Source organism: Erinaceus europaeus, chromosome 1, assembly GCF_950295315.1.
Source record: "Erinaceus europaeus chromosome 1, mEriEur2.1, whole genome shotgun sequence".
Classification (NCBI taxonomy): domain Eukaryota; kingdom Metazoa; phylum Chordata; class Mammalia; order Eulipotyphla; family Erinaceidae; genus Erinaceus; species Erinaceus europaeus.
The window spans coordinates 64,191,996-64,218,507 of record NC_080162.1 but is presented as its reverse complement, the minus strand read 5'-3'; the positions used below and the strand labels follow the sequence as shown (position 1 = coordinate 64,218,507).

General features: G+C 39.3%; 1 protein-coding gene across 1 annotated transcript in view; it reads left to right on the top strand.

Annotated features, from left to right (window-relative positions):
- The window catches only part of SLX4IP (SLX4 interacting protein), a 135,061-nt gene extending 111,962 nt beyond the window's left edge, over positions 1 to 23,099 (top strand). Inside the window, 5 exon segments of the mRNA XM_060186534.1 lie at positions 18,296 to 18,396; positions 20,543 to 21,125; positions 21,127 to 21,156; positions 21,158 to 21,244; positions 21,246 to 23,099. Coding sequence (XP_060042517.1) covers positions 18,296 to 18,396; positions 20,543 to 21,125; positions 21,127 to 21,156; positions 21,158 to 21,244; positions 21,246 to 21,266 — 822 coding nt within the window. The 3' untranslated portion in view covers positions 21,267 to 23,099.
- The last annotated feature ends 3,413 nt before the right edge of the window (positions 23,100 to 26,512 follow it).

Genomic DNA, 26,512 nt, shown 5'->3' with positions numbered 1-26,512 from the left:
AATGTTGCATTTTACAGTCGAGAATCTGTGTGTGTGTGTGTGTGTGTGTTTCTGTAGATATCCAATCTGTCTGAAACTCTGTGCCAACCTTTTGGACAAATGACTTAAATCTTTTACAAAGAAGAAGAAATCTAGCAGACATTAAACAAAAAACATAGTGACATTATTACTGTGTGTCTAATTTATGGGAATATTAAATTATGTCCTTTGTTTATTGTTATTTAATCCACATATGAAATTTGAAATTTGGGCCATGTGATCAAAACCAATTTCTTATCTCATCTTAAATAAATACATGGGGAAAATGTTTAAGAAGATAAAAGGGTGATTGGAGACCCAGAGAAAATAAAGATACCTAACATACAAATTTAGATTTCTGTATTTGAAAAGAATGAGTCCCTTGTAAAGGCCAGTGTGGCCCTTATTTCTTTATCAAACAACCGTTTAAGTATGAATATTAAGTGAAATAAATGAAGCAAATTTGATGAAAGTATGAAAGGCTTATTTTTAAATATTTTCAGCATGTAGCATTATCTGAATAAATTAATAATTACTAATGTAAGGCTGTTAGCATCTGACTGTAATATGATATAGAATAACTGATTCTCAGAACAAAGAAGAAATTGATCTATGATTTAAGAAAACAACAATTAACTTTACCAGAAAGTATTATTGCTTTCAGATGGAATATAGAAATTAGATCTTATATGATATATAGTATTAGTGCTTAATATCTTAAATTATTAAGGGTAAATCAAAACATTTCAATAAGAATGAAATATTATCCTCCTTAGAGGTGATGGTATTTATACAGATGTAAGTTTCCTATAGCTGCTGTCATAAAAATCCTAAATCTTGAGGACTTCCTAAATGTTAACAACTTTCAATCTGCAGTGTTTACTTGCCTGAGCATTTCACATGAGCAGTTCAGTTTTCTTATCTTCATAATGTTCTCCTATCTAGTGATAACACTGTCAGAATTAAAACAAGTTAGCTTATAAGAAAAATGTCATTTATATCAGGATGATCTTTCTTGGTTTTTTGAGTGATTCTTTTGAATGTGGCAATCTCTGTTTCTTCAGCTGCCTTTTTCAAACTCTGTCTGACTGTCCTTCACACATACACTTTGCCAACCACTCTTGCGTAAGAGTCAACTAAAACTTAACACTGCTAAGCAACTCCATCTCTGGATACAGGCTTGTACAACTCCCCTATTCACAGATCTCCAAACCACCACTTCCCCAAGATTATTGTTCCTGGGTACAATAAGTATCCATCCTGGCCAAGCAGAGGGCCCTCTTCCACAAATTGTCCATCAAGCCAACAATGTGGTCACAACTGGAGCGTCATCATCGCTGATGCTTGACCTCAACAAAGCCAACCTGTCTCAGTCAGGGGTCAATGAACAGTCCATCCTTTCCAGAGTTTCTTCTATCCCAAAAGAAGACATTCTTTAAAAATAATAAATAGTAAGGGCTCAGGTCCTAGAACATGATGGCAGAGGAGGACCTAATTGAAGTTGAATTGTTATGTGGAAAACCAAAAAAATGTTACACATGTACAAACTATTATATCTTACTGTCAACTGTATACAATTAATCCCCCAATAAAGAAACTAAAATAAATATATCATATCATATCATATCATATTATATCATATCAGTTTCACATAAAGCAGAGAGAGAAACCAGAGCATTACTCTGGTACATTTGGTACCAGAGATTGAACCAGGAATCGCAAGCATGGAAGTCTGAATGCTTCCAATTCTTACTCCTTATTATATAATTAAAATCCCCCTGGGAGTCGGGCTGTAGCGCAGTGGGTTAAGCGCAGGTGGCGCAAAGCGCAAGGACCAGCAGAAGGATCCCGGTTCAAGCCCTGGCTCTCCACCTGCAGGGGAGTCGCTTCACAGGCGGTGAAGCAGGTCTGCAGGTGTCTGTCTTTCTCTCTTCCTCTCTGTCTTCCCCCATTTCTCTCTGTCCTATCCAACAATGACGACAACAACAATAATAACTACAACAATAAAACAACAAGGGCAACAAAAGGGAATAAATAAATAAATAAATATTTTTTTAAAATGCCCCTAAAGTCAGAAATGTGTAACTTTCCGGTGAGCACTCCTTAAACTTTCTTCAATCTGTGAATTGTTTTATTAGTTCATGTTGAAATTCACTGAAGTGAATTTGATGTTGATCTATCACTTTTGCTCCTAGTAATTCTTCTCCAGGCATTTCTAATCAGGCAGTTTGGGAAATTGACTTGTGGAGTAGCTGTATTTGAAATGATTTCATTGGCAATGAACTTCAGTGATTTCCTATAACTTTTCTGAAGTCTGTTCTTCACAGTCACAATAAAGTAAGTCAGTACCTGAGCAAGGGTTCCTAATGCCTGCCATTGGCTTGAGTAAAGAATTCTTTTTTTCTTCTCCATTATTTTTTCTTTTTGTTTTGTTTTCTGTTTGGACCCTCAGTACCTAAATGACAATTGATTGGGAAATCTGGGGATGCCTATTCAGAACTGCTCTACCAGGGGATTCTTTTAGCTAGTACACAAGGAAGCCAGCTGCACTTAGCTCTCTGGTTCTTAAAGGTGGCTACACAAAAGAACTGCTGTTCCAGATCAGCCAGTACAAAGGGAGCAGTCCTCCCCCACTCCATCGCTTTGGGGGACAGAACAAGTGCTGGCAGACCACCCTCTAACCCTCAGAGCACCAGGGAGGTCTGTTCCCCGCTGTCACTGTGGTCATTTCTCTGTCCACTGAGGGATCTGGTGCAAAGAGATGTTTCATGTCACAATAGCACTGCACTGAGTACCTCTGTGCCAGGGATGTGGGAAACATGATGTGTTCTTTGGGAAGAAAGGGCATTATTATGAAGTGAGTCATTGTATTTTTCTTACTACAGTTTCTCATAAGAAATATCAAAGTCCTTGTAACTTCAGTTTTGACCTATTGCTAGAAATGGATCTGGAAGATTTCCTGTCTCTCTCTTGGTCTCTTTCCTTCTTCCTCTTCCTCTCCCTCTCCCTCTTCCTCTCTTTCCTCTCCCTCTTCCTCTCCTTCTGACTCTCCCTCTGTCTCTCTCCCTTTTCCCCTTTTCATCCCCCCTTTCACTACCAGGGTTATTTCTGAGGCTCTGTGCCTGCATGGCAACTCAGCCTTCCTAGTGATGATTTCTTTCTTTCTTTCTTTCTTTCTTTCTTTCTTTCTTTCTTTCTTTCTTTCTTTCTTTCTTTCTTCCTTCCTTCCTTCCTTCCTTCCTTCCTTCCTTCCTTCCTTTCTTTCTGTTTTTTCCTTATACAGGCAGAAATAAGTAGAGGAGAGGATTAATAGCGTAAGAAAAAAGAGATATGCTTACAGCATTGCACTACTACTCATGAGGGTTCCCTCCTACAGATGGGGGCCAGGGGCCTGAACCCATATCTTATACATAGTAGCATGTTTGCTCTATATGTGTGCACCACCACCTTGCTCCTATATTGTGTTTGAGTAATAATTCTCTTTTATTTTATATACCCAAATTCCTGCATAGAAATACATTTCTTCCTCAAATATAAAGTCCTGGGTCCTTTAGGAAATTCTAAAATATTTGTTATTATAATTATTGTTTACCAGAGCACCACTCAGTTATTAGTGATACCTGGAATTGAATCTGGGACTCTTGCATGCAAAGTCCTGCGCTCTGCTGCTACATCTCTCCTCAACCTCCTTACTGCTTTATTAAAGTAACTAAAGTAATATCTTTATTGTATACATAGCAATATAAAAACACACATGCACACACTCACATGGAACATTTCAACACAAAGCTGCTTTTTTTTAGTTTATTTATTTATCCATTTATTGAACACAAGAGAAATTGAGATGGAAGGGAGATAGAAAGGGTAAGGGAAAGACACCTGCAGCACTGCTTCACCACTCATAAAGCTCCCCCCTCTGCCAGTGGGGACCAGGGTCTTGAACCCAAGTTCTTGTACTTGGTAACAAGTACTCAACCAAGTGCACCACTAACTGGCCCCTAAAGCTGCTTTCTTAGAGCTTTAATAATAACCATTCTTGCTAGTCTTTGGAGATTCTCCCCATCTGTTCTTACTATCACATTCTAACATACTTTTCTGAGTGTTAGTTCTTTTAGGAGCTCTGGTAGGCAGTACAGAAACAAAGAAAAATAAGAAAGTGTTCTTGCCCTCAAGGAACTTTCCTTTTATACAAGGATACTGATAATTACCCTAGTGACTAAAAAAATATATAAATTAAAAACTGTAACTCAAATAGACCTTCCTTTTTATTTTCTTTTTCTTTTTTTATATATTAATTTTTATTCAATCAAATTTTCCCCTCATATTAATAAAATAGTAATTTATATGACTACACGTTAATAGGAGTATACATAAACAGCATTCCCACCACCAAAAGACTGTGTCCCATCCCCCTCTCCCCCTCCCCCACCCCTAAGTGAAGCCGAACATCCACTCTCACCCTCAACCCAGAGATCTTTACTTTGGTGCCCTACTCCAAACTCAGTCAAATCATGCTTTGAGTTTCCCTTTCTGTTCTTCTTTCTCAACTTCTATTTATGAGTGGGATCATCCCATACTCGTCTTTGTCTTTCTGACATAGCCCACTTAACATAATTCCTTCCAGCTCCATCCAAGATGGGTCAGAGAAGGTGGGTGGATTCATTGTTCTTCATAGCTGCATAATTTATTTTCTTATAGTTGTATGAATCCTGCATCATAATGGTGCAACCAGGTTCCTTCTGCCACCCGAAAGGAAAGTTAAGACTTCTAAGTTACTCTTTCACTGTCAAACTTAAGTTGAAAATATCTGTGATCCTTTTGGAAATTGGAAATTTACATTTAGTAGTTGTGTCCACTAGGATAATTGAATTCTCTGCCTCGTACTTGGCATTATAGGGAAGCTGTAGAAATAGCTGACACATTCTGCAGACATAACACAGCCACCTAGCACCAGACCCTCCTGCAGCATCCTCTCAGTAACTACTGGCATTTCCTCATAAGAGACAATATTTAAGCAATAAATAAAACACTTCTTAAATCAAATTACTGTTTTATGTTACATAATTCTCCTTCTAGTTTACAAATACAAAATCAAAGTGAAAATGAACCAGAAGAACCAGTAAATGACCCCAGCCTGAGTAATTTTTAGTTAGATTGCCTATTCTTCAACTTGCATAATTAAACCTCTGTGGGTCTTACCACTCCTTTCACTTAAGAGGGAGAGCATCAGATTACCTCAAAAAATCTTTTCTCACATTGAATTTCTATCAGATGAAGCTGATGAAAATGTGGCTGAATAAAAACCATAAACTTTTGCACAGAAGAGACATTTACTTAATAGATTTTAAAATCATGAATAAAGATATTTTATCTTTGGAAAGACAGAAGTTGTAAGAAAACATTTGAGACCATGTGTTTTTAGGACAGAAGGAATAAATTACTTAACAATTTGACCATGCACTGACTTCTATAGCCTGATGAGAGAATTATTTTCCTGAGGGAACTTTTACATAAATATAAATAAGATCATTCAAGAAAATAACTCATTTTGTAACGAAAAAAAATTAAGTAAGTGGTAGACTTTTCCCCATGATGTATCATAGACTTTAAGAATACCGTTTTTTAAATTTTGTTACATATTTTTAGATGGTGATAGTGGCAAATTATATGAAAGTATTAACAAGACACTCCTGCTACACCAAGAAAAGTTTCCTGAGAGGAAAGAGATTATTTCCATATTTCAGATTTCCCACACAGTGTTCTGAACTTAGATTTTTTATTTAATAACTGCTTACCAAAATTGTTCATGTTTTTTGTACTGAAATTTCAGACTCCAAATATATACAGAGAACATAAAAATTACCCACAGTTCCCAACCCAAAGATAGCCTCTGCTAAATATCTGGTCTCTACCCCTCCGTGCTCCATAGTTGATAGCTAAAGTCCATGGCTATCTATTTTCACTAGGACTCATTCATTTGTGAATCATAGGTTTGTATTCACTTTTCCATTAATATTTTTTTTTGTTTCACAAACTTTCTACTCTATAAAAATTTCTTTAATTATGAGGGAAGTAACCCAGTGAGTTTATCACTTACCTTTCACTTGTATATTGTTGCTGTGTGTGTCCTCAAAACTTACATTTTACTTCTTGATTTCTGTCTTGGCATTGCATTTTTCAAACTCAACTAAATATCTATCACCTGAGGTGTTCTTCTGATACTTTTATAGAATTTATTTTATTGATGTGAGGTAGCTTTTACTCAGCATGTCAGGAAATATTATACTGATTGTGCATTTTAGCTTCAAGGGATTAATGTGCTCCCTTTACATCTATTAGTAGGGCCTCACTCAGGAGTCAGGCTCTCTTGCCCTCTTTGTAGCACAACTTCAATGATTCCATCATTCTGCCTCCTACCTCATAGGCTGGCTACTCTCCTCTCTTCCAGTTAGTTGTGGGCCATGCTTGGAGCCAGAGCATGGTCTGTGGAGAGTTAAGGAATAGATCTGCAGGCCCTATGGATAGAGAGAGAGAGAGAAAGAGAGAGTGAGGGTGTGTGTGTGTGTGTGTGTCTGTGTGTGTGTTTGCCTCCTGGGTTAATACACGGCTCATGGAGGCCATTTTTTTCCCCATTTTTATTGTCCTTGTTATTGTTGCCATTGATGTTGTTGTTGTTAATAGGATAGAGAGAAAAATGCTTTTTAATTTCTTAAAGTATTTTTTATATTTTATTTATTTATTCCCCTTTGTTGCCCTTATTGTTTTATTGTTGTAGTTATTATTGTTGTTGTTATTGATGTCATTGTTGGAAAAGACAGAGAGAAATGGAGAGAGGAGGGGAAGACAGAGAGCAGGGAGAAAAAGATAGACACCTGCAGACCTGCTTCACCACTTGTGAAGTGACTCCCCTGCAGGTGGGGAGCCGGGGACTCGAACTGGGATCCTTATGCTGGTCCATGCACTTTGCACCACCTGCACTTAACCCGCTGCGTTACTGCCCGGCTCTCTACAAAATGCTTTTTGAATTCTGTAGCTGCCAGTAGACTTATTATGAGATGAAGGAATGACCCAATCACTTCTCTTCAGAAAGAAAGAAAGAAAGAAAGGAAGGAAGGAAGGAAGGGAGGGAGGGAGGGAGGAAGAAAGGAGGAAAGAGAAGAGAGAGAAAGAGGGAGAGGGAGAGAGATGGAGGGAGAGAAAGAAAGGAAGGAAGGAAGGAAGGAAGGAAGGAAGGAAGGAAGGAAGGAAGGAAGGAAGGAAGAAGAGGGGAAGGGAAGAGGAGAGAAGAGAAGAGAAGAGAAGAGAAGAGAAGAGAAGAGAGAAGGGAAGGGAAAAGAGGAAGAGGGAAAGGAATTGAGAGACAGATTTCTCATGCCCAAATCCCTATAAGTTATCTGAGCACATGCAGTGGCAGCACAGAGTTTGAGGTACCAGTGGATTATGTATGGGAAGTTCACTAGTGATCAGATGATTTAACATTTGGTACTCAGTTTCCCAAGGAAACAATGTCATAAATGGGGTGAAATTCCCAGACTAACCCAAAGAAGCTATAACTATCATGAGATTGGAGTTTTGGAAAAAGAGGGTCTTGCTGTCTGTGTTCAAGGGGAATAACAAGAGCTGTTCCTTCTGTATGTTGGGCAAAAGGCCAACTCTGCCGATTTTGAAATAAGCCAGTCATCTGTGATGATTTCTCTTTTCCTCCAATCACCAGGGTCACTGCAGTTCTCTTATGGCTGTCCCTGCTCTACCTGCATGGCTGTACTATGCATCTGCCTGCCTCCCCTCTTTCCTCTCCTGTCTGGGCCCACACACTCATAAATGGGAGATGTTAAGGGAAATGTTCTCACACTGAGTGAGGGGTGCCAGCCTTCCTACAAGTACTAGCACCTTTCGCCCCCAATCACAGAGCTCTAACAGGGGATGCTTGTTTGTTTGCTTTAACAAGGAGACTCTCCAAAGTGAGCTAGCTTTGCCTAGGCTGATTCCTATGAACTTTCTCTATTTTTCACAGATATTTCCCATCCTCCTTTTACACTGGATGTTATCAACTTATGATTCATGAATTCCCTGAATTTTTAAAAAAAATTTGTACAGCATTTTAATTTTCCAGGTCAGTTTTTGCTCAGTTCTCAGAGAAGACCCTGAGACACTTATCCCCACTTTCTTACCCAGTGTTAAGAAGCACTGGTCCTGAAATCTACAAAATCTTCAAGGCATCCAAGTTTCAACACACTCTTAGGACACTAAGAGTCTCAACCATGAGGCCCAAGGCTGTTTAGGATTTATTTTTAGGTCCTCAAGGGCTAAGTGAATATAAACTGGAAATTCCCTATGAAATGTGCACTTCCTGCAATTTAACTTTTTAGATGTTTTTTTCACTTATTTCATTTTCAAGTTAACATTCTTTGCAGTTATTTATTGGTACTTCCCTAGGTCAGTTTTATAGTCATTAACCTCGAAAAAAAAAAAAGGGAAACTTCGAAAAATTATTTTTCAAAGTTTGATTAGAATACCCAGTATTCTCCCAAAAAACAGCAGCAGTAGCAGTAGCAGCAGCAGCAAGACTGGGCTTTATTTCCCAAGCTTTTCGTGGGAAGGTGGTGAGGTGGAGTGTTTAGAAGAAAGACCTGAGGCAGAAAAGCTGAGTAGAGTGAAACACTTGTGCCTCACTGGGAATTGGGCAGATGGGTTATTAGCTGATCACATGGATCAGTGCCCACATCTCTGAAATGGGAAGGTCACATTCCCCTCAGGAGTGTCTCATGAGGACTCACTTACCAGGTGTGTGTTCCCTGTACCAAGTGCTTTGTCTGTGATACATCAGCACAGATGTCCTCCACTAGCGTTAACATTAATAGAGCAAACTACTCATCAGTAACAGATAATTTAGGACTTGGTATTTATTTTCCCAAGGCATTGAGAAAATTCCCTGTGAGGTCATGCAGTACCAGTTTCTTTATCATTTTACATCTCTCTCTCTTTCTCTCTCTCTCTCTCTCTTTTTTTTTTGCTTCAGTTCCTTTGAGCCACTATATAGGTATGTTTCTATACTTTCTTTAAAATTATTTATTTATTATTATTCTTCACCTGTTTTGCCCTTTTCACTCCCTTAACACATCAATTTTCAAATAACTAAGAAAATATTAGAAATGGAATTTAGGAGAGACCACTTACCCTTAAGAAGTCTAACTTCGGGAGTCGGGCGGTAGCACAGCAGGTTAAGCGCATGTGGCGTGAAGTGCAAGGACCGGCATAAGAATCCTGGTTCGAGACCCTGGCTCCTCACCCGCAGGGGAGTTGCTTCACAGGCGGTGAAGCAGGTCTGCAGACGTCTTTCTTTCTCTCCTCCTCTCTCTCTTCCCCTCCTCTCTTCATTTCTCTCCATCCTATCCAACAATGATGACATAAATAACAATAATAACTACAACAACAATAAAAAACAACAAGGGCAACAAAAGGGAAAATAAATAAATAAATATGATTTAAAAAAAAAGAAGTTTAACTTCAATGTGACCTTGTTGCATCATGGTCTAAGACTGTGGTTGTTATAATAGTTAATGCTCCATTATGCTGTCAATAAATCAACCTTTCATATCATGTCACATATTAATACAGATCATTTGGTGTCACACTACAGCACAAGAGTAACTTTTCTTTTTTGCTTCTATAAAGTCAGAAGGAACTGAAAGTAGTTTCAGTATTATACTTTAACATTATTATTTTGCCCCCCCACATAAGCTGATAATATATTGCTTTTATTCTGCTTTCACTCTTTGCAAAAAGTATTTTATTGTTCTCAGAGGTCTGTCATATACAATAACTTATTCAGTACAACAAATCTGAGAAGAGATTATATCAATCTTGAACCTTTTAGCTTTCAAGGGACAGGAAGGTCAACTCAAAATGGCCTAACAAAAGGAAAGTTTTTGGCACATGGGCCTGAAAAATCAAGACTTCAGGTATGTATTGCTTATCAGAGAGACACAAAGAATACCATTAAGACTTTTCTCCATTTCTTGCCCTTGCCTACCTACCTCTGTATTAGCTTTATTGTTATCCTGTATGTGTTGGTCCTGGGAATGTCAGATCCTTGGTGAAAGTCAGCAGACCTCGTTCCAGACCACCTATAACTCATGCATCTCTCTGCAGCTCATGAATTCTGTATTTCACCTGACCATGGTTGGGTCACAAGCTCACTCCCAGAGTCAGTGTGGAGACAAGACTTGCTAAGTGCTTGGACATTAGGTTGAGCACATTATTTCCTAGAAAATGATCTGATGAAATGAGTACGTATCCACTGTAGATATTTTACTATTATCATTTTTTATATATTTATTCCCTTTTGTTGTCCTTGTTGTTTTATTGTTGTAGTTATTATTGATGTCATTGTTGTTGGATAGGATGGAGAGAAATGGAGAGAGAGAGAGGAAGACAGAGTGGGGTTGAGAAAGATAGACACCCACAGACCTGCTTCACAGCCTGTAAAATGACTCCTCTGCAGGTGGGGAGCTGGGGGCTCGAACCGGGATCCTTACGCCAATCCTTGCGCTTTGCGCCACATGCACTTAACCTGCTGCGCTACCGCCCAATTCCCACTATTATCATGTTTATAGATGAGGACACTGATGCTCGGCAAATGTAGTGGCTTGTCCAAATCTCACAGTGAGCAATAATGATGAGGGTGCCGGGCCCAAGGGCTTCCAACTCTATATCCTGTATTCTTTATAAAACTCAGTCTCTGACCATGTTGACAAATGTTGTACTGTGCACAGTGGAGCAGGTACGGTCTCGAGGGCCAGGCCTTATAAACTCAGTTATATCCCAGCTAAATGTGTTGCCTGAGATACTTAGTCTTATGAATCTCATTCTTCTCATTTGTCAAAAGGCTTACAATTCCTGCCTGCAAAATGCTCCATGAAGCTCAGGCTGGAATTAAGGGAATAACCTTTAATCTTATAAATTCTCTGTAAATGTAAGACATCCTTACCTTCTGACTAACCCCATATGGTTTATGTAGACAACGGGTTTTCTTTTATAATAATGTCAAGAAAAATGTGTTTTTGACACTTTCCAGTCTCCAAAATGTGTTTTATGCATGCCCCAGGCATTTAAAATTCCTAATCTTGAAAGGTAGATGAGAAATTTAACTCTCAAGGGATTGAGGAACTGGCTCTGGGACAAGCATATTGGGAGTGCCATACCTTGCCCTCTGTGTCCTATCCTCATCCCATAAGCCATCACCTGATTTGATCCAGTTTGGGTATATCATTTGCAGCAGATGTGATCATGAGGAATACAGAAACAGAAATTTTTTTAATGTGGTCTAAGTTCATGTATCCTTTTACTCTGCTAAAAACTACCTACTCTTTAAATCTTCAAACTGGGTTACTGGTTATCTTCACTGGGGAATGAATAAAACAGAATAAGGGGAGTATGGTGATAGCACAGTGGGTTAAGCGCACATGGCGCAAAACACAAGGACTGGCTAAGGATCCTGGTTCAAGCCCCTGGCTCCCCATCTGCAGAGGGGTTGCTTCACAAGCGGTAAAGCAGGTCTTCAGGTGTCTTTTTCTCCCCCTCTCTGTCTTCCCCTCTTCTCTTGATTTCTCTCTGTTCTATCCAGCAACAACAACATCAGTGGCAACACTAGCAATAATAATGGCAACAACAAGGACAACAGAGTAAAAGTGGGTAAACGTAGCCTCCAGGAGCAGTGGATTCATAGTGCAGGCACTGAGCCCCAGCAATAACTGTGGAGGGAAAAAAAAATCAACAACAACAACAACAAAAAAAGCAGAATCAGAAAAACTCATGTAGATAACTTTGAGAAAATTGTTCCAAGTGTCAAAGGATAAAAGCCAAAAAAAAAAAAACAACAAAAAACCCCACACATTACTGTAGTAAATATTAGCACTGAAGAGGTATTAGGTTTTCCCCATTTTCTCTCTTCTTTATTGCCTCCATAGAGAACAGAATGTTCCACTATCTTAGGAACAAGCATTTGCATGGGATAGCTCCTATCAGCCTAATCTTCCAACCTTGGCTGTGAAGGATGTTAGGGAAACTACATCAGACAGTGTGATTGGGGTGAGCTTAGGATATGGGTATATTCACAGGGCTCATGGAGTGACCAGAATCCTGATATTATAGCCCAAAAGATAGGTCCTCCTCAATTTCAATTTGGATAACATTGGTGTCCAAGGCTTATATAGTCAGGATCTTGAGAGCTGACAGCAAGATTTTCATATCAAAAACCATTTTTGTTAGACTTGTATTACCATCCATGCTGTCTGTCCAGTTTAAATCATGTCCCAGCCACCAGTATTTAACTTTAAGTAATAATATTACCAGTTTCATAAAGCTATCCTGAGAGTGACAGTGATGAGTAAGTAGAAAGCTTCCAGCATAGTACTTAACACCCATTTGGAACTTGGCAGCTGATCACATCATTCCAGATTAGCCTGTTCAAGAGCTGTCTCTGTGCTGGAGAGACAGCATAATGGTTAAGCCCCAAGTTTAGCCCCCAACACCACCATGTGCCAGAGCTAAGCAGAGCTCTGGGGGGGGGGGGGGCAGTGTCATCACTGAGAAGCTGATTGCAGGCTCACCTAGTAGAGCACACATTACCATATGCATGGGCCCAGGTTCAAGCCCCCAGTCCTACATGCAGTTACGAAGTTTCACAAGCAGTGAAGTAGTGCTGCAGGTGCCTGTCTCCCCATCCCTTTCAATTTCTCTCTGTCTCTATCAAAAGAAAGGGGAGGTGAAATCACATTGTAGGTACAAAGCCTCAGGGATACTCTGATGACAAGAAAATGAGTAAGTAAATAAGATTTTAAAAAGAATTATCACAAGGGTTAAGGGTTAAGCACACATGGCTGTGAAGCACAAGGAATGGACCAGAGTAAGAATCCTGGTTCGAGACTCCAGCTCCCTACCTGAAGGGAGGTTGCTTCATGGGTGGTGAAGCAGGTCTGCAGGTGTCTGTCTTTCTCTCCCCCCCTCTCTCTCCCCTCCTCTCTCGATTTCTTTATATCCAATCCAACAACAGCAGCAATGACAACAACAATAATAATAATAATGACAACAAGAAGGGCAACAAAGTGGGAAAATGGCCTCTAGGAGCAGTGGATTCATAGTGCAGGCACTGAACCCCAGTGATAACCCTGGATGCATTTAGAGAGAGAGAGAGAGAGAGAGAGAGATCAGAAGCTTACCCGCTCTAAGCCACCCAAAGCCACCCCCAATCCAGCTACAGCCATGTTTCTTGGTTCCATTCCCCCCAAGCTTGCCCTTCCCTATTTTCTATATTGGTTTGGGGTAACTTCCTTCATCTAGATAGTTAAACCACAAATCTTGGAGTCACTTTTCACTTTTCCTCTCATCTATTATATTCAGTCCCTGGGTGGCACATTCTCTTGACTTGGCCTTCAAATTATATTGCCAGTATAATGACTTCTTTCTACCAATCACTTACTCCAAGACCCATCATCCCTCAGTGGACCAAAGCAGTAACCTCATCACTGGTCTTCCTATTTCCACTTTGTCTTCCTATTTCACAATGAGCCTTTTGTTGTTGTTGTTTTTATTTATACAATAGAAACACTGACAAGACCATAGGATAAGAGGGGTACAATGCCACACAATTCCCACCACCAGAACTTCATATCTGATTCCTTCCCCTGATAGCTTTCCTATTCTTTAACCTTCTGGGAGCATGGACCCAGGGTCATTATGGGGTGCAGAAGGTGGAAGGTCTGGCTTCTGTAATAGCTTCCCTGCTGAACATGGGCGTTGACAGGTCAATCCATACTTCCAGCCTGTCTCTCTTTCCCTAGTGGGGTACGGATCTGGGGAAGTGGGGCTCCAGGACACATGGTAGGGCCCTCTGCTCAGAGAAGTCAGGTTGGCATCATGGTAGCATCTGGAACCTGGTGGCTGAAAAAGAGTTAAGGTAGAAAGCAGAGAAAATTGTTGGCTAATAATGAACCTAAAGGAAAGAATATTGTGGATGGAGATTTGAGGTCTCCATTTTGGAAAAAGCTAGTAGGTCTGTTTTAGGTATATTCCAAGGGGCCCATGACCCAACAGGTTTTTGCCTGTGCCTGACAACTAATGAGCAGGTGACCTAAGCTATTGTCTGGGGGGGAGGGGGTGGTGGTGGTGTCACACAATCAGCCTTTTAAAATGTCAAGTCATTTTGCTTCATGGATTCTTCCCAGTGGCATTTCATTTTTCTTTTTAATGTAATGTGCCATTAAAAAAAAAAAATCAAACACACACTTATTCTACTTATCTGCTTCCACTGGTTTGCTTTCTTGTTCCTTACCCCACCCTGAATGCCTTGATGTTCATGCTTCTCACTTACTCAGATGTTCTTCCCCATCTGTCATGGGTTACTCTACACTCAGGTCTCTGGATAAAACCATGTTACCTACTGCAGCATGCCCTGACTACCATATCTAAAACAGTACCCCATAAGCCTTTAAAGATTTATTTCTTCTCTTCTAACATCATCATCATTTGACACATTATATTCATTTGTTCCTTGTTTTCCCACAGGGAGGGATGATCCATAAAAGCATGGATATTTTCTCTGAGAATATAGCATTGACTAAAATGCTCAGACTCTGCCCCATTTCTGGGAGATAAATGCAGTAGATTCTTGGGAGGACTTCAGAATGTTTTTTAATTTCCAAAGTGATTTTGATACCCTGGAAACAGAATCACATATTGCCAAATGCTTTTTGCACTAGTTTATATTGCTTACTCATTGAGTATTGCTTTTATGTGGACCAGCAGTTCTTGAGTCACCTGGGATTCTTAACATAGACCTCTTAGTTAGACTCTAGGTCTTGTGAATCAGAACTTCCAGGAATAGGTCACGGAAATCTATAATTTTGCAGAATTCTTCCTTAGCAGCCTTTGATACACTTAATCTTCTACCAGTCTTTGGCTGCTATGTTTTATAAGACTTCTTTGAGGAGTTTATAAACTCAAGAGCATGTAGATAAGTGTGTGTGTGTGTGTGTGTGTGTGTGTGTGTGTGTGTGTGTGTGTGTGTGTGTGTGTGTTAATAACTCTCTTAAGGTCATCTTCTCTCCTCATCCTTCATTAGCCAATATTGTTCTTCTCAAAGTAGTATTGGCAAGTCACTGTGGTGTGAACTGGATTTATCCACCATTTCAACTTGTCTTTGTAACCTGAAAATTGACCAATATCTCTGACTACTTTTCATTCCAGCCCATTTTCTGATTAGAATCAGGAATCTCCCTTGCTGCGACATCTTCTTGCCCTACTTCTGTTTGGTTTTGCCCCAGTATTATATATAAGACACTGTTTATAGGTGGAAAGTTTTAAAATTAAAATTCTCAAAATAAGTGGCAGGTGGCTGGGGGATAAGTAATATCAGCAGAATTTTATTATTGGGCCTGACTCAGAGCAGATTGTAAAGTCCAAAGCCTAAAGAGATCCTTTTGTTTAACATTTTTCATAAACATTTCAGTCCCTAAGGTGGGGTACTCAATCTGGACACTAAGCAGTCAACTGGTAGGTAGCCTTTTTTATTTTGCTACTTTGTACTGTTTACAGAAGATGTTAGGGTCATTATTCAGGGTGGAAGCATTCAGGTAAGCCTGGGAATACTTGCCACCTTCTCAGCAAACACTATCTGCACCTTTGAGTTTTGCCTCTGGATAAGCTGTAGATTACATTTTGATGCCAGATGTGGGAAGCCATTAGTAATCAAGAAACTCCCTTGGGAAATCCTGCTCTCAGGTGATTGTTGCTTCCTCTAGAATACTCACTTGTTTGAAGGGACACAGGAGATGGCTGTGATTTAGCATAGCAATGATAAAGGGATGTGAATTGACCCTAGAAGTGTCAGAATGAGAAATTTCTAATAAGATCTGACAGTTCAAGGGCAAAAAGAGTCTAATCTTTTTTCCCTGCCCACCCAGTCTTCATACAAATGTAAATATGCCTGCTTCAACAAATTACCAAATGTGGTTTTAATTTGTAAGCCCAAGACCTTGCCTGCCTTGCTTTTTTCTTTTTTGTCTTTTCTTTCTTTTTTCCTTTTTTTTTTTTTAAGCTAAGTCACAGGTTTTGCACTTTTTGAACTGGGCATTTCCTTCTGTCACTTTGTCACTTGTACTGTTATCCCTTTTCTTCCAGTGACACTTGCCCCATTGTTTATTTTCAGAGGAATTTGGGATGGGAGTCAATTGTCCTGTAACTTGAAAGAAGTTTTTGAAGTTCCTATAGGAAGTAAACAATGTTCTTTAAACTAAGTTAAAAATAAATAAATAAGTAAATGCAGTAACTGTATCCAGTATAAGATTTTGAAGACAGCGTCACTATCGCAGCATCATATTTTATGTGGTCTACCCCATATCCATTGTTGTTATTTATGACCCTGTCTGCCTTCCATTGTGGACTTCTTCCAGCCTTGGGGAATTTACATCATTCCTAATAGCAAAAGGCTTTCTGGTTCCCACAGAGTTGTTCAAAGCCTGACTCATGCTCCTTATGTTAATTGTTCAGCTCTGAAAATACAGCACTTATAGGGTGTGGTTGTAAGGGGAAAATCTACTATACTTATAGGGCATGTTTAGAAGTGTTTCACACATAAATCTCAGTCTCTTATTCTCTTTCTCTGTATGTATGTCACTTAGCTCTTAAACAATAGGACTTTTTTTTATCAACTAGTAAGTCAGGGGGAAATGCACTATATCCCAATAAAATCTATATTATTCCTGTTCATCACTCTTAAAATTAACTTGGGTCAGAACTGGGTTAGATTTAGGGTGGCACTTGTTGAAGTCTGAAATGATAGGCAGGGTTAATAATGCCAAAGTCTGGTCTTCTGTGCAGAACAATGATTAAACAAAGCTCCTAACATCAGCCAGTGGGATACCCAGCATTTTATGGTCACCCCTCTGCCAAGCTCTTTTGGGAGAGCTATTACTTTGTCACTGTTGATAGCAGTGTGACACTAAAGCAAGGGCCTGCCAATAATTACCCAAACTTCCTTGTGGCAGTAATATTTTACTATGGAATTGTTCTTAGTGTCCCAGAAACTAAGAGATGTTTACACTTCAGATTACCTTTTACTAACAAAAAGGAAATTATTTCAAAAGTATGAACTAGATCATTGTTGGCAAAGGATAGGGAATATGTACATTTTATAATTACTTCCTTTTTTAACTACATTTTTTTATTAATATTTTACATTCGACAGTAAATACAATAGTTTGTACATGCATAACGTTTCCCAGTTTTCCATATAACAATACAACTTCCACGAGGTCATCTGTCATCCTTTTTGGACCTGTATAATTACTTCCTTATGAAACTTCCATGGGACATAGTAGATAATCTGTGAATTATACAGAGTCGTGGTAGTACTCTTAGCGTAAGGAAAAATAATCATGCAGTTTCTTTTATATATATATATTTTTTTTATTATTTATTCCCTTTTGTTGCCCTTGTTGTTTTATTGTTGTAGTTATTGTTGTTATTGATGTCGTTGTTGCTGGACAGGACAGAGAGAAATGGAGAGTGGAGGGGAAGACAGGAGGAGAGAAAGATAGACACCTGCAGACCTGCTGCACCACCTGTGAAGCGACTCCCCAGCAGGTGGGGAGCCGGGGACTCGAACCGGGATCCTTACGCCAGTCCTAGCACTTAACCCACTGCGCTGCTACAGCCCGACTCCCTTCGTGCAGTTTCTTAATAGTTAAGTATCACAAACTCCAGTTTCCAAAGTACTTATATTAAGAGGTTGAACTCTTTACATGGTATTGAGTATTCATGGACCATATTCTTTATTTTTCTAAGTAAATAATGATGTTGAAATTTCCAAGGATAGTCAGGGTGTAGACTGCTTCTCCACACGATCTCTCGGGAAGATCAGTGCTCACAAACTTCCTTCTACTTGACACTGTGACCCTTGACTTGATCACTACTTGGGTCATGGGCTTATCAGGTATTGACCAAGAGTTCCTAGATGGTTTGCAGTCAACATGTGATTGTTTACAGTCATGTATATCTGTGGTGCAAACAGATGAACTGAGGGATGAGAATCCAAAAGAAATGACAATTTTTTTAAAGCCTAGATTGAAACGTTTAAAATAACCGAACACTAAGCAGTTTCAGCTAGCCTTCCCAGAAATAAATCTATTTTACTTACTGGGGCATTCAGAGTGTAACTGTTTTTTCTCATGTTCAGCTAATAGATTTCTCGCTGAACCTTTGTTATCTTTTGGAGTAGACGGAAAGAGCTCTCCGTGGAGTGTCTGATTATTTTGCTGAGCACGCAGAAAGTCTGCTTCCTCCCAGTGCAAAGCTGAAGAGAAGAGCTCTGAAAGAAATACAGGCTCAATATGTTTTTTTTTCTTTTTTTTTACTGTTCCTATGTATGGATGCATGTCAGGGTATCTAAGGTCCAATAAGAAGTGTGCATAGAACCTAGTCACAAACCTCCTCAGGCACGGATCCTACCCAAAATCATATACTTGCTTTTCTACCTTCCTAACTCTCCTTCTGGAGCTTTCTGGACAGTGGGGAGAGAGGCCTTGCTTCACAGGTGTGTTGCAAGGCGTAATTAATTACAAGTGCTTTGAAGATGAAAAGCACCTGTTGTTGGTGTGTTTCATACACCTTTCAGACAGATCTAAAAAAGTGCATTCCTTTCCTAATATGCTTGTTCCGACCCTAATATAATTATGATAATCCTCCTGCCCCTGATAGCGACAGTAAGACCCGGAGTCCCCATATGTATTTCCAGACTAAAGGATAGCCAGAATAAATATTTTAGCTCCAGTGTTTTGAGTTTGTTGGTTTAAGTTTTTTTTTCTAAAAAAAAAAATTCATTTTTCCTTTTTGTTGCCCTCTTTGTTTATCATCATTGTCATTATTATTGTTGTTATTGCTATCATTGTTGTTGGATAGGACAGAGAGCAATCAAGAGAGGAGGGGAAGACAGAGAGGGGGGGTGAAAGATAGACACCTGCAGACCTGCTTCACCGCCTTTGAAGCAAGCCTTCTGAAGGTGGGGAGCTGGGGGGCTCGAACCAGGATCCTGATGCCAGTCCGTGGGCCTTCCGCCATGTGCGCTTAAAAGAAATTTCTTATCATTCATAAGCCTACATATACAGGTGCTGAAGTCAGTGTTTTTAGTTCCTAGATTTTCCTTCCGCAGCTTTTATTCTGCCCTTCAAAGTAGATCTCACAGAGTAAAATTTGCTGGTGGTGGTATGTGATGTAGAAGGTAGGGTTATGGGCATTTATGTGTATCCCAAGAGAAATGTTTTGAAAGAAGCATAGAAGTGCATGTGTGTACACAGACACACATGTGTATCTACCGTGATTTTACTTCCTTTGTTTTTAAATTTTTTTTTTTACTTTTATTATTTTGGATAGAGACAGAAATTGGGGGGGGGGGCAATAGGAAGAGAGACAGAGACACACCTGCAGCACTGCTTTAACACTTGTAAAACTTTCCCTCCTGCAGGTGGGGACCAGAGACTTGACCGTGGGTCCTTGTGCACTTAATCAGGTGCACCTAAACCCGGGCCCGATTTTACTTTCTTTTATTTATTTTTCTATTGTCACCAGGGTTATTGCTGGGGTTCTGTGTCAAAACAACAAATTCACCCCTCCTAGTGGCCATTTTTCATCTGTCTTTCCTACTTCCTCTCTGTCTTCCTTTCTTTCTTTCCTTGTTAACTAGGTTGGGCAAAGAGAAATTTATAGAGGTAGGACAGATAGAAAGGGAGAGGGAAAGGTAGACACATGTAGACCTGCTTCACCACTTCCTACCCCGCTGCTGCCTCCACCACCACCACCATCACCACCGAAGGTGGGAAGCAAGAGGCTTGCACATGGTAATGTGTATGCTCAGCTGAGTGCACCTCTGCTGGCCCCCTGTGATTTTGCTTTCTTTCCTTTCATGCCATCTGAAATTTCTTCTAGGACATTTCAAATTGTAGCAGCTGAATTCTTTCCAGGTGGTCCCTGACAAAGTCTGCCACCAGCTAAATGGTGATTGCATTTGAGTCAGATATTGAAATGGCCTGAGATAAATTTCAGATTAGTCTTTACTTGGAAAAAGAGATTGTGTGTGTGTAAGCATGTTCTTACACACAATACACACAGAAAGACTGCTTTGGATATATGTGCTTATCTATTTCTGGGAAAAAATCAGTATACTGTTTCCCAGAGTATAGATATAAACTGAATACCTAGCCATCTTAAAATTCAAACTCCCATCATAACTTTATAGATAACCCAATGATCAATAAACCAAGTGTGCCCTGGTGTAGTGGGAAATGTGATGCCGATTGCTTGATCCAATTTGTGTTTAAACCTACCCTGGGGAATTTTTTCTTGGCTTATGAGGGAGGTAGGGAGAGGTGGGGATAAGACAGGCCTCCATTTTGTAAGAAATGTGGTAAGGGGAATTTGGAGGAAACTGCTATTACAACTTTACAAACACAATCATCTTTCTTTATTGTAGTGTGAAGCAAACTGAAACAACCAGCAGCATGGAGAAGAAGCCATGGAGTGGCAGAAATGCTGTGGGAACATACAGTGACTCAGTGATTACAGAGCTAGCATGTAGGAGTTCGGACAGCCAGGCGCTATCCAGTCCCTTGTCAGAGTCTACAGGACAAGCACAGGATTACATAAAGGCAGCTGAGAGACACTGGGGGCTTCCTGTTCAAAAACTGGAAAATGTTCATCAGCCCCAGCCAGAAGATACTAGCAGCCAGCAAAAACCTCATCCTGGGAAGCATTTAGAGACAGAGCTTCTAAGCGGGAGCCCTGTCTGTAGCTATGAGTCAGCATCACCAGGTCCAAAACAAAGTCCACGAGTGGCCAGAATGCAACAGAAATGCAGGAACTGTGACTCTGTAGAAGACTGCAACCACCACAAGCAAATGTCTCTTAGAAGTTATTGATTAATCCCAAGAGAACTAATAGTGGGAAAAAGCAAAGCTGTCAGGATTTCACCAACTTTAGAGTTGTCAGATCCGGGGTTACTTTTGAAATGAGATTTGGCAACAACCACATCTAATGAAGAGTTGCATGTTTTGGAAAAATCTATCCTCCAGACATCTTATGAAAAATAAAGCCAGAGCAGGCACAACAAACTGGCTCGGCCACAAACACTAAAAGTTTATCTTCACTTCAGGGCAGCCCAACCAAGAAAAAAAACAAAGTATGAAAGAGGCCACTAACTTGTTTAAAAGGATTGCAAATGCACTGTTGAGAATATAATAAGCAAGCCTGAGAAAACTGAGTCTTGTGCATAGACACCATGGTTTTAAAGGACTCAGAAAGATTGTTTTAAAAAAAAATCTATATCCATATTAGGGTAAATTACTAAATTGGTTTCCTCCAGAAACTTACTTGCCTGCTCTAACTACCTTGCTACTTACTTGTTATACTTTTTAGCTGTCTCCAGAAGTGTATTTTAATGATAAATATCCATTCAGTTTGTTCAGAGATGGCATGATCTATGCAAGAACTGAGGGGCCTCTTTGGCCTGGCCCTGTGCAGCCTATGCTATAGGCCACCTCAAGATGGTGCGCCATGGTGATGCATTTCAGTTCTAGTGATGCAGTGTGCCTGCTCCCCAGCCCCCATCAAACTGAGTAGGGGAGCAGTGAAGGAACCAACTAAGGACTCTAAACATTCTGACCTGGGACCAGCATCACTGTCAAAAACTATGTTGAAATGCAGATCTGTACTTCACCAGATATATATATATATATATATATATATATATAGAGAGAGAGAGAGAGAGAGAGAGAGAGAGAGAGAGAGAGAGAGAGAGAGAGAGAGAGAGAGACAGAAACTCTGCATCATCTAAAACATGCTCAGATTATGGACTCCTTGGATAGATTTGGAGACTCCCACGTATTTATTTTCTCCAGTCTGACCCAGCTCATCAACTGGGCCCAGGTGTTAACATAGCAGCAGGCCCTTGCACTCACTTAAAACTCCTGAAATCAGTGTCTGGATCATTCCATTTCTAGGTTCTGCATTATGGAAGCCACAGTACCAAAGGAGCAACTTGGAGCAAGTTACCAAAGGGTAACTTGGCTTAGCACTAGGCAACAATATGGGAGATGCTTGGGTTTTTCTTCCTTTACAGGTGGTGTTTGTCATTGCTCTGACCCTGAATGTTGATTTTTGTTTAGATTCAGGAAGGATCAGAACTCAAAGGGAACTCAGTGACCAGAGTTTCCAACTTCCCATTTGGAAAACTTCGTGGGGAGCTTACATTTCAGGAGGCTTTCTTTTATTGTATCAGTCACAAATGTCACATAGTGAATCATAGCAGTGACTTATTTTGGATGAACACCTACTAAAGACTTTAACCCAATTTCAACCTATTGTAGAGAAGAAACCAGGGACTGGGTGATGATACACCTGCTTGGGTGCACATGTTATAAAGTACAAGGACCTGGGTTTAAGCCCATGGTCCCCACTTGCAGGGGGAAGCTTTGTGTGAGAGAAAGTAGTGTTATAAATGTCTCTCTGTTGCTCTCTATCTCCCCCATACCTCTTGATTTCTGGCTGTCTCTATTCCAGTAAATAAAGAAAATAAAAACAAACAAAAAAAAAACCATATTCAAAGTCCACCAGTGAACTACCTCTTCTTTTCTCCTCAATATTAGATGGTCCCAAATTATAAGTAAAAAATAGTCCCCAAAGGGTTGGAGTTAGCAGAAAAATAATTCAGAAAAAGGCCTACCCAACAAAATAAAAGAGGAGGGAAACAGACACACTGTAGGATCTTGCTTGAGAATTATTAATGGTTTGACCTAGTTCACTATGCCCTTTCCCATGCCCTTTCCCCAGTTGTATTGTAGGGTAAGATTCATTAAAACCTTATTTCACAGTGGTCCAGGAGGTGGTACAGTGGATAAAGCATTGGACTCTCAAGCATGAGGTCGTGAGTTCATTCCCGGGCAGCTCATGTACCGGAGTGATTTCTGGTTCTTTCTTTCTCCTCCTATCTTTCTCATGAATAAATAAAAAAATAGAAGTGAGGTTTTTTTTTTTTTTTTAAAAAAAAAGACCTTATTTCACAGTACAATTTTGGATCATTAAGTTCATTCTAGTTTATCACAGTTGGCCATTGTTGCTATAGCTGGTATTAGATATAGATGATATTCCTTTCATATCCCAAACCCTGCCTAGAAACCCACCCCATTCCCATGGTTGCAGCCTCAGTACTCCTGACCAAGAACACGGCTCTACTCACTGATGTTCTTTCCTCTTACCACCTGCCTTTATTCCTGCTACTGGCTGGCTTCAGTTAAATAATTAAAGAAGAAGCCCAAGTGAATGCTATCCACAATGAAGGAGATTCTTCTCATCCAGTAGGGATAGATTACACAGAACAGAAACCTCCTGAGAAACACCAGTTTCTATTGCTACCAGTGGGCTCCTTCTCAAAAAGTAACCAGCATCCTAGGAGTACTTTTCACTAAAAGACAGGACCACAATGTGTCACTAAACCTTCTTAAACAGAAATAATTGTTAGACACCTGGTTAGACAGAGTGGGCATAAATAGTAACTCAATGATAGACCAAGAAACAGTAAGTTCCCTGAAAAAAAAAAAGTCTAGAATAAAATCACAGCCAGTCTAGAATAACAGCTGCTACCTGCTCTAGAACTGAGGTGTTTGAACTGGAAGCACAGAAGAAAGTTTTGATTTTAATTGGCTAACTTGGCTTTGGAGTTTGGTATTTCTCTGGAAATAATAATTACTGTTTTAAGAGGAGAGATAGTACCGCTAGCTGTAGATCTGTATGGTCTTTCTCACTGTCACTATGTACATGGGATTTTAACAAGATTAATGGAGGGAACAGCTCTTAGATTCTTCACTGTGGTATGTGCTTAAGGAATTTTGCCATTAAACTGCCATTGTCATACCTGAATCATTCATATATCTTTGTGACTTGAGGTTATATGATTCTGTGGATATTTGGAAGTACAAAGAGGAAAAAGATTTCCAGGTTTTGTTTTGTGGTTATTATTTCTTAGATGGGGGATGAAGTATTCTCTACTGCTGGGATTGGTATTTGGTTTTATATTCTCAATAATCTTATTTATTTGACACTTGAATACCTTGGACCCTGTCAATCATTGTAGTCAGAAAGACCAAGTTCTTAATCCACTTGCTTAATATCCCAAGTTAAATTTATAATCAGGACCTGTAACTTTGATACTTGGAAGATATGTAGATCCAATTCAATTAATGTTAGAACTTGGAATTCCCTAATTAAAAAAAAAAATTTTAGTGTTATGGTTATTAACTCACCTCCATGTGCTTTCAGATGACTTTTTAATAGATTGATGTTGGATTTGTTTACTTTTTTATAGCAAGAAAGGTCTGAAAATAATCAGTGTGATTTTTTTTTTTTTTTGCACACTTTTCCTTTCTTTGCCATCCAGGTATGCATCTCACTTAAATGCAAAAAACATTCAGATGAAGAAGAGTGACTAGTGCAGCTCTTTTTGTTCAATTTTTAAATGTTCAGACAGGTAAAAATGTATTAAAAATAAGAGTCACCAAGAGAAGGACCTGTATTTTAATTTGTGAAGAGACTATTTTTGCTTAGAAGCCCAAGGTTTTTTTGTGAGACAACCATGATAGCACATCTAACTGCTTACTTTTGGTTTCATGTTTAGATTTTAGCATAAATTGTTGTGGCATCAGTGGTTAACTTGAGAAAGAAGTTGGTGAGAGTTGAGCACATAGAAAAGGAATAGATGTGCCCAGGAGAGTGGCGGGATCACAGTGTAACTATTCTCAGTTTCTTTAAATTGCTTCTCCACAGACCCTACAGTAACATTTCCACAAAATTCTAATGAGTGGTACTTCTTTTGAGATAGCAAGTATCTTTCTTAAGAACCCCAAATTCTTTGTTTGACTTGCTATGACTTGAATATGGAAATCATTTTAATTCCTTCTTTTCTCTTATGAGGAAATTTCCATGCTTGGTTTGTCAAGATGAGAGAGTTCATTTCTTGTTACTGAAACACTAATGAACTAGGACACGTTGGAGCAAGTAAAAATAGCCAAAATTAAGCTGATTTCTCTTAAATAGTTTAAAGCCTTCCTTAGCACAAAATAACTTAAGTATTGTAAAATGAAGTTAATTCAGATAATTACTCAGGACAGAAGTCCAACCATATATATCATTGGTATTACAAAGCAATGGTACAATTAAAATTTCAGAAATCTGTAGAACTCCCTCTTATTTGGTTTCTATACTTACTTAACAAGAGAAGAGACAAATAATGTTAATGAATAACTTAAAAGAGATCTGAGTAACAAAGTGACTACCTTTAATTGCCAATATCAGCATTGGGTTTGCATTTTATCGATTGCATTCAAATATTTGTTTCATTATGCAACATGTTACCATATGTTGTCTTACAGCCAGGTTACTAAAATTTGTTTTATTTATTTTTTAACTAAATAATAAAAAAAACATACTTTTTTCTAAAAGTGTGGATTTGATAGATTCTCAGAATAACTTTCTTTAATCAAACTATAAAGCCAAATAGCGCAGTAATCACCAGGAGAGCTCTTTGTTCCCATTGGTCTTATCCTCTCATTTATTTAGTTTAAGCTATTTAAATAGTTTAAGTAGTTATACATGCCTAGGGGATGAAACCAGTATTAGTGGAAATGAAGCTGTTTTATGAATAAAAACTAAAATCATTCTAAAAAAATTAAATTAGTGTGTATCACTTTTCTTCAATAAAAAGAGTATTCAACCCAAGGAATATACATCCAGAATGCACTTTTCTGAAAATGTTATTTAAATTATAAAAATTACATTCTTTTTTGTTTTTGTTGTTAGAAAGTCAGCCCTCCTTGAAGCAGTTCTGAGGTTTTGAATGCTGTGTTAAAATAATCAAAAGTGTTCTGCATTTGAACAGTGATCCCATAAGTTATTGGGGGTGGTCTGTATGTACTTTTAGATACTTTCCCACTCCTCCCAATTGTGAACTAATACAGACCCCTCTCGTCAGGGGTTAAAGTATGCGACCTTGACTCCTTTCCGGAGAATCGTGACATTTCCCAAATGCACTCATTTCCCTCTTGCAGAGGAGGTAGTCCTTGCTGGGTACTGAATGAATTCTTTAGCTGATCCCTTCTCTACTCGGTCTTTAATGAAAGGCTCAGAAATCACTCTGGTTGCTTGTAAATATTTTTTTCCTTTTGAGTCCCACTCATCAGAAACATCTTAGCAACAGATTGGATTAATACATTGAACTAGTTGTGCATGAGACACTGAAAACCACTACTATCCTAAAGCAAAGTCTTTGGGGTTTTGATTATGGCAGTATGCCACATGGCCTTGCCCCACTGTAAAGCTGCCCTGCTCTGCAGCCGGGGCTTGGACTGGGGACCCAGAAAGGAGACTGTATGACATGATGCTACAAGCTGCAAAC